This window comes from Anas acuta, chromosome 9 (genome assembly GCF_963932015.1).
Source record: "Anas acuta chromosome 9, bAnaAcu1.1, whole genome shotgun sequence".
Classification (NCBI taxonomy): domain Eukaryota; kingdom Metazoa; phylum Chordata; class Aves; order Anseriformes; family Anatidae; genus Anas; species Anas acuta.
Genome location: NC_088987.1, coordinates 19,032,592 through 19,041,705, shown reverse-complemented (window position 1 = coordinate 19,041,705; position 9,114 = coordinate 19,032,592). Strand labels below are relative to the sequence as shown.

The following is a 9,114-nucleotide window of genomic DNA, read 5'->3' as shown; positions in this document are numbered from 1 at the left end:
CATGACAGTAATTTAAAATATATAAAGCGGAGGTTTTAATTCTAGCTATTTAGAATAAGCTTTATATGCTTAGTAAGCCTGCTCAGCAAAAAATAAATGATCCATTTTGGTCTGGGATGTCAGCTTTATGAAGTTTTTAAAAATGGTCTTTTCTCCCTCAAAGGAAGCTGGGAGAATTAATGTTCCTATAATGTTGTAGATTTAGCATTAGGAAGAAAGGCCTGGAAACACTAATATTTATATACGCTCTAAAGCAAAAGACAAAACACTTTACACACTTATCTGCATTTTTTAAACTTGTGCCTTGCTTGGGGAATTTAATTTATGATTTCAGACTTCCTCAAGCTGTGCCTAGTGAATACACCCTGCTTCAAGTCACAAGCCGAAGATCCAAATGCTGAAACCATCCCCTGGCCAACCAAAGGTCTGAAGGACAGCTCCTGTCCTCGCTGCAACAGCGAACAGCATCTTTTACACGTGCATTTCACACAGCAAAGCTTAAAATTCACAATCCTATTCTCTCTCTCTATATATATTGAGTATGATGTCAAGTAAGAGGAATACTTGTGTTTCAACATTATGATAACTAGGAGATTTGGGGTAGATGACAGAACTGACCGGTGTCATTCTGACACCCTGAGGTGCTGGATTTCACATTGCTGAGATTTAAATGTAATATCCAAATGACCTGAAACTCTCCGGACTCCCCTCTCCTCTAGGATCCCGTTAACGCCTGCTTTACACCGCCGGGGCACTTTGCAGACATTCAGCAGGCGCTGCCAAGGAAGGAGGCCATATGGTGCCCCCCCCCCAACCCGAGAAAGCCGAGCCCGGTTACTGCGGGCCCTCAGAAGCCGCCACAGCTCCGAAGCCCGGCCCGGCCCGGCCTGAGGAGCAGGAGCACCCCCGGGGCGCCCCGCGCCCGTCTGCCTGCCCGCCTGCGCTAAGGGGGCAGGGGCAGGGGCTGGGGCTGGGGCTGGGACAGGGGCTGGGACAGGGGCAGGGGCAGGCTGTGTCCGGGGCCGGGTGGGGGCAGTCTCGGGCCGCCGCCGCTGTGGGGCCCCGCAGGCGGGGCCGGGAAGGCGGGCGCGCTGCCCGCGGGTGCTGCGGGGTAAGCAGGTACCCGGGGCCGCACGTGTCTGTGTTTCTGTATGTATAGAGCTAATTCAAGCTAATGAGGGAGTTTGGGCTTTTTTCTTTCTTTTCTTTTTTTTTTTTTTTTTTTTTTTTTTTTTTTTTAACACTTGCTAGAATGTCAGCGTTAGGACAAGAGGCCGGCCGTGGTGCCATATATGTGTGTGTGTGTATATTTAGGCTTTGGCTTTGCTGTGTAACCGCTCATCTGTCTCCTCCACGTCAGTTTCAGAGGTCGTTTTCCCCTCTCGTGCAGCAGCTGGTGTTTGGTTTTATAATGATCCCTGGTGCAGGGTTATTCCGGGGTTTCTGCAGGCGCAGGGCTGTGTCCCAGCTGTGTTTGTTCCTGTAGGCGCAGTAGCAGTGCAGGCCGTGCTTTGCTCATTCCTCAGGCGTTAGTTTGCTATTTAAGCCTGGTTACAGCGCTCCATTCTGGCAGTGGGTTAGCTGTATGCCTTTAACTGCAGAAATGCAGGCTGTAGAATCGAGCTTAGGTTCAGTAAACTCGTTAGCGCTCAGCTCGTCTGCGAGTGTTTGTGAAGGGCCTTAGGGAGGCGCAGGGGTGTGCGAGGGGTGCTGGGGACACAAGAGGTGGGTCCTGTCAAAGGGGAGTTTGAACTATAGCAGGCTCTGCCTTTTTAATGCTGTTGTTTAGTATAGTGCACCACTCTGCAAAACGCTGTAGAAGTCTCTCTGTTCATCAAACATTCCAGGTTTTTCAAAGAAAGAAACTAAGAAATTAGCTTTTAAGCTTACAAATATTACGGAGAGCTCAAAAACCATAAGCAGTGTCAGACTGTCTGTCCAGCCTGTGGTTTGTCTTGGACATCAGAGAGCAGAGACTATTTAGGGAAACTGGCCCAGCTGCTTGTTTCCACTTGTGTTCTCAGCTGCCAGCCCCATTTCATGAGGGAAGCCATACATGCAGGTATCCTCTGCGCTTTTGTCTGGCTTAAAGTTTTTTGTTGCTTTCACCGACTGCTTCCTAGATCTAATATTGCAGGAAAAAGTACTGCTTTCAACTTTGTAATGCTCAACTGTGTCCTCCCTCAAGCTCCTCTCCAAGCCAAGCAGCTGCAGGCATCAGTTTGCCTCCCTGGAGCAGCTGTAGCCGGGCTCACTTGATCTGAATTGCCCTTCCTGAGCTGAGACCAGAACGCTCCTAGCAATCAAGATGTGGGCCCTGCCAGGTTTTCCTAGTGCTAAAACAATGCCCTGTGATGGTCTCAGTACCTTTCCTCATGATGCCCAGCATTCATTGGCTTTTTGGCTGCCACAGAAAAACAGATATGTGGTCAGGATGTTTTCAGGATGATATAACTGCATGGTTATTAATGCTGACTTCAATGATTCTAAAAATTTACAAATAGGGTGATAATTGCGATTATGCAAGTGGATTTTGAAAATCAGTAGTAAGTAGGTAACTCATTTCTATAAAGCTGTTTCAGAATCTTACTTTGTTCTTTGTTTAGATAGAAATCCCTGTACAGATGAAATGTTCTTAAGGGCAAGCAAAGCATTTTGGATGATAGGCGAGCCACATACATGTTTGTTTAATTTCTTTGAATTTTTGATTGTACAGGATAGAACAAGTAGAAATTCAAAGTTGATTACCTAATACAAAGACAACAAGCTATGTGATCTCCTGTGCCTAGAAACCATTTACTTAAACAGCCTTATTGCTATGCAAAATCCTCAGTGTTACTAGTCAAATTCCTAAGGTAGCGTAAGGAATGCATGGAATGCGTTTCATTTTGATGGCTTAAGTGTTGATTGCAGATAGCCTTCGTACTGTCAGCTGTGCTCCACTTAGGGACACCTGAATGCTACTGAATTGGAGGTGGGGTGGGATGGGAGCATTTCATTTCAAACAGCAGCTTTCTGTACTTGGTATTAACTGCAAAATGAGAAAACGTATCATGCTGTTAACAAAGTGAGCAGTTCTGTGTGTTGCAGGAAGGTTCCTTCTTGCTGCCCGCAGGTGGTCAGGTAAACTTCGAAGTATAGGTAGAGAGCCTTCAGTTAAGTTCTTCATTTTATTCTAATTCTTTACTTTGATAGAAGATATCTTCCATGTAACTGTAGAGCCACTGAAGTGCTCTTTCATAACTCCCCAAACTGTGCCGTGAGTTACTTTCTTCTGATGTACTAGACAGCAAATAGTTATCCCTTTTTGGAACAAGAAAGTGAGCAGTGCAATTATAGATGTTGTTTTACTTTTGGTCTTGCTGGATGTTCTGGAAATCCTGCATTACCTTGTAGTCGCAATAAGCAATTATTTCATGGCTGAGTGTTTTACAGTAGTGGATTTAGGGGCTCCATTTATTTCCTGCCTTTTAAAGCCCACTTTTGGTGATTGAACATGCTTTCTTTGCCACTTAAATGTCTACCATTTGTGAGCAGCTTGTATTTTTGTTACTAAATTTGCCTTAGGTCCTGATGAATGTATTTTGCTAACTGTAAGAGAACTCCAGAATGAGTTGATAGGAAAGAAATCACTGGCTTTGCAAAGGGAATTGTTGAAGTCGTGTAAGAGTTTGTTGTGACAAACAAGCCAGTGCTTCATCTAAATCAGCAATTTATACACTTAAAATTAGTCATTCCAGGTCACAGTTCTGCATATATTCTCTTTTTTGGGAATTAATATATTGTTTCTTGTGGATAATTGAATCATACATGTAAATGGAAGGTTGACTGTTGGTTGCATAAAACAGCTGTAGAAGAGGAAAATCAAAACTTATAAGCTAATGTGGTAAGGACAAGGAATGGAAAAGTAGTTGAATGTTAGGTGTTGAGAGATCATTAGGGGTTGTTGGATAAGTAACTATAAAGCCCACTCTGTACTGAGTCCAGGAAGACACCTGGATTCAGTCACAGTCTCTTGAGCTTGTTGAAACGCTGCTTAAAGGATGTACTGCTGCTGTGCAGTGCATGCTGAGACCCTACAGTACCCAGCAAGGGCTGAATGGATGTCGTGGGTAAAGCTGCTCTCTTTTTACTTCTTTTCTGTGTAGTTCTGGGCTAGCGTAGTACTACTGGGTTTGTCAAGTGATTGTACAACCAGGTGCAACAGCTGCAGAGCTACATGTCTAAGCACTGTTGTGTATAAGCACTGTTGTGTATTGTATGGGCAGTTACAATGAAATGCTTTTTTAAAATAAATAAATAAATAAATAAATATACTTTAACAACTGGGCAGTGTTCCCTGAGAATATAGAGAAAGAGTGTAATAGCAATATGCAGTGGTTTGTCCTTACAAACTTTTTTTCTTCTGCTTAAAGAAGAGTAGATAAATCTAACTACCAAAAAATACTGGGTAAAATGCACTGTATGTGCCTTGTAACAATACGTGAGCTTGCTGTTGATGCGTGTGAGTGGTCTTTTTTATGGCCACATTCCTGTTTGGGAAATGGGGCACCTATGAATATGAACTGTGCAGTGTGAGGGTCTGAATTAAGAATACAGAGAAGAAAGTGTCCTACAGAATCCTATTGTGGGAGCACATTTACAGACATCTTAATGGCTAAATTCTGTAAACTCTGAGGACCAAATGCTGGCATATCCCTGAGTGTATTCATGGTTATAAACCTGCAAGAATTCACAAGCTTTTTTTTTTTTTTTTTTTTTTTTTTTTTTTTTTTTTTTTAAAAAAAAAAAAAGGACAACTTCTCAGTTATTCTCTATTCTCTAAATTTGGGCCACAGACACACTGCAGTTTTATTTTTTTTTGTCCATGGTTAGCTCTTGGGTTACTACCATTTGCTGGGGAAATTACTGCCTGGATAAGCGTATTTGCTTTTTAATGTTGTGGTTGATTTGAATTCCCTGGCACCATCTTGTGGGTGTTGAGATTAATGTTTGTTTTCTTAAGGCTATACTAAGGAATTCTGCTGCCCCAGTTCTTTGCACTTCAAAGCCATTTAAGCAGTCACCAGATTCAATTTTAGCACATATTTTAAACTGGGTGATTCCTGTGATCATTTGATTATTTTTCATGTTTTGTCCACGTATGCTTTTCACTGAATTTTAGTGCCATTCAGTTCCAGTTTCTTCTTATCAGTGGAGTGGAAATTGGGAATGGAAGTTAAATACAGAACTAATTTTTTCTTTGGAAAAAAATATTAAAAGGGCAGAATGAGGGTAAATCATATTTAAGGTGATTTCAGAGATGTAACTGCACCAAAAAAACTCTAATGATTTGCACTTTCAAACTGAGCTACTAGCTAAAATCTGAGCTAAGAAAGGTATAGATTTATACTTAGAAACTTTTTTTAAAAAAAGAAAAAGAAAAGGCAGTATTAAAAGGTTTTGTTGGCTTTTCTGTGAATGGGCATTTCCCCACTGATACAGCCTGAAATAAAGCGATTGCAAGAAGAAGGCCTCGTACTGTGATGTGGAGGATTCTAATCTCAGGAAAGGAAGAGACAATTTGGCAGAGGCTGCTTTCTCTATTAGCCCCCCAGGCATTTGGGATTCAGGACACGGACTCCCTGCAGTTTTCTGTGAGGTTTCCTGTGCATGGATAGCTTTTTGGTCACTACCATTTGCTGGGGAAATTACTGCTTGGACAAAGCAGAAGGAAAAATGGCGAGTACCCCAAAATTAAGCCTATCTAAAGTAAAAGAGTCCAATGCACTACTAAAGAATATTTGAAATGCTTTGGGCCCCTTTTCACAGGTATACGTAGGGGAAAAAGCTGATTTCTGTGAGGCTGTATAATCTGTTGCTCTGGTGGAGCCTGCAACAGGCTTGAAGTTGGTTAGGGTTGCTTATTTTTTTAATCTGATTTAGAAACTGTGGTGAGACTTGCATTTTCTAACTGAAAGTCAGGCTGTAAAAAAAAAAAAAAAAACAAAAAACAAAAAACAGAGGCACCTTCATCCTTCTGATGTGCTGAATATGATAGAAAATCATGTGTTCTATCATGTACTTTGTTAATGGCTCTACAATGCAAGTTATGAAAGATTTCATGAAATGAAGGAAGAAACCAAGTGCACCTGAGTCATTGGAAATAACAATAATATGATCCATCATGTGGCCCTGAAAAAGCCATTTTAGAGGATTAGAGTGTCATATCAGGCTATGCAGAATATTTATAGCCACCTTATGAAATTCTTCATGGCTTGAGTGAGTAACTTTTTGATAAGTAAATAAAATATCACCCTACATTGTGCATTTTTCATCTTTTCTCTTACCCAGATATTTACCTGTATATCCCCACCTTCCACTTGAATAATGAACATAACATAAATATGTCACTGCAGTGGAGGATTGCTTTTAGTGAAAGCACGCATTGGGAATGTAGTGACTGGAGTAACTTCTGTTAGAGCAACAGCTCCTTTTAGTAACAGCATGAGAATCTTTGGTATCTGGTCATATTTTTAAGGGATATTTGTGTGCTGTGGTTTGCTGTGATTTGGGTCAGCTAGTAAAATATGCTGTTATTTTCTGACTTTGAGAATGTGTCTTACAACCATAATACCCTTGACATCACCTTGTGGAACTCACTGGGCTCAGCTAAATAAATTTCTATGAGGCAATGAGGTGGCCTACTGAAAGAATGGATTTGTGCAGCTTTAACTTGTTTGAATCTAAATTTCATATAAACTAGTCCAGATTTACCCTCGTGGGAGGAGATAACATTTTTATCCTGTGCTAGAATTTGATTTCTTTCTGCACTTTTCAGAAATCGTACTCAAGGGTGAGTCTGCATCGCAGTGTGCACGTATGAGTGTCTTGTCCTCCAGTTTACTAATTTAACAGCTCATGAATCAGACTGCACTGCTCAGCACTCCGTTGTGCTCCTGATAATTAATCAGATATGGCTCTAATTACTGACTTTCAGCAGAACTTAACTGTGGTCATCTGTAATGTCATCTATTATTGATGTATTGTAGGAATGTAAGCAACAGGAAAAGAACTTGCATTAATTTTCTAATGAAAACTATGTGTTTTTTTTTTCCATCATCATAACCTCTATCATATTGCTTAAGTGTGGCTTCCTCATTTGAAGGTATCTGTCCTTTTAAGTATAGCTGCATGGAGCCTTTCTGAGCTGCAGGCAGTACCCCAAGCACATAAGGTAACTGGCTTTGAGCAAGAAGACAGCTGCTTGGCCAAGGCTACCGGTGCACCTTGTCAGGAGCAAGCGTGCCCAGCCCTTGTGCAGAAGTGCTCACCAGAGGGAGCCATGAGCACTTGTTGCATGAAACGTGAACCTGCTGCTACAATTTATCTCCTGCAAGCCCTAGTCTTTAACTCATCCCTTTTGTCATCAAAAACAAAAGCTGTAATGCTCTGAGGTGGCATATCTTCATGCTCTCTGTTCAAAGGTGTGCTTTTACTTGTTGCCATTATTTGTGAATTTTGAGGACTGACAGCAAAGATGAGAAAAGGTGTTATATTTTGCCCTCATGTCAGGAGGGAACATGCATTGTCACAAGATGTATTGATAAAATGTACTGATTTTATGCAAAAATCAAATGTGGTTGTTTCTTCAAAAAAAAAAAAGGCATTAAAAAGAAGTGAATTACTAAGCTCAAATATACAAATTAGTATACTAACTGATAAGAGTGACGAAGCAGAAATGTTAAATGACTTGCCCCCAAGGTTTCTATCGAATGCGTCAAAATGATTTGAAAATAGGTGAGGTCTTACTGTAGGAATAGCATAGGCAATAAAAAAATGGCATATCAGCAAAAAGAAAAAAAATGAAAAGTTTGTTAAAGCAAGAGATACAGATGAAAGGCTGAGATGTAAAAGCTTTTTTTTTTTTCTTCTTTATCTCCTAATGCACTTTAAGTACTCTCTTTTAGAATTCTGAAATGCGGATTTGTGGAAGATGTTTAACTGTATGTAGCTTGTAAACAAAAGCAGTAGTTTGTCACAGAAGTAGTAATTCCTATGATGGAGAAGATGTGTAGTAGATCTCTACAAATCAGGTCACTTCAGTTTTGATATATATGAAGCCACGTCCAGCCACAGAAATAGTTGAATGTTATTTCCTGTTTCTCAGTTGTGGAAGTGGAAGCACAGAGATAAGGACCTGACTTCTAAAACATGCTTAATAGTTGCTTTCTGCTGATTAATATCATTGCTATGTTGAAGCACTCCTAAAATTTGGTTACCTAGGAGGTACTAGAGAGCTTACTTTCTATGTTGCACCCCTGTTTTAGATGGTGTGCTCTGTCCTTTCTTCCCCTCCCAATCTAAGGATGTTGTGCGTTTTCCATAATTCTCCTACTCTGTTTGAGGTCAAGGTACATATTTTGACTTAATTGGAATTTCTTTTTACAGCCTTGCCGTGAAAATGAAGCAGTTGATTTACCCATATACACCTTCCTCAAAAGTACTTGGTATTTCAGCTAGACTTGGGAGCAGCAACAGGAGGAAACACTTCAGTTTTATGGGGCACCATTAATGGAAGATGCATTATGTAGGGACAATTGCTAGGGAACAAATTCATCTGAGATTATTTATTTAACTAAGTACGTTATTGATGTTACACCTGGGTGACTTTGTGCAAACACATATAGCAACTAATAGGTGCAAATTGGGATTAGCATATTGAAATTGATGCAGGCTTTTACTAACTACTGCTTTCTTGGTCTGAAGGCCATTTGGCAAGGGAAGACAACTTATCAAAGTATTCGGGGCTGGTTTAATGGCTTACTTTTATGGAACACATGGAACAAATATATTCCCCTAGCACGATGTGCACACTCCGTAAATGCATGATAACAGCACAGTCACCTACTTCCTTGGTTGTTGCTTGTATTCAAATGGTGAAATTAGTTAAGGGCATGTTGCTTCGTGTGTAGGTAAAATGCATGTGACTGATTTGAATGGTTGGAGGCATTTGTAACTGTAGGAGCACAGTGGTGCTGCAGCACTTAGTGCAACTGCCACTACGTCTCATGAGATGAACGGGTCAGGAGAACATTATGGTGTATAGAGTTTCTTCTCTGATTGATTTCTCAA

The 9,114-nt window shown here is 40.8% G+C and overlaps 1 protein-coding gene across 9 annotated transcripts in view; it reads left to right on the top strand.

Annotated features, from left to right (window-relative positions):
• Positions 1 to 989: 989 nt before the first annotated feature.
• The window catches only part of NMNAT3 (nicotinamide nucleotide adenylyltransferase 3), a 29,917-nt gene continuing 21,792 nt past the window's right edge, over positions 990 to 9,114 (top strand). Inside the window, exon 1 of one of the 9 annotated variants that reach the window (XM_068692096.1) lies at positions 990 to 1,119. Coding sequence is in view for 1 of the 9 variants with exons in the window: in XM_068692093.1 (XP_068548194.1) it covers positions 2,057 to 2,062 (6 nt within the window). In the remaining 8 variants the exon portion in view is untranslated. Of the gene's footprint in view, positions 1,150 to 1,224; positions 1,726 to 1,764; positions 2,063 to 2,872; positions 3,124 to 4,775; positions 6,836 to 9,114 lie in introns of those variants that run through there. The other 8 variants (XM_068692092.1, XM_068692100.1, XM_068692097.1 and 5 more) reach the window with 8 other exon arrangements.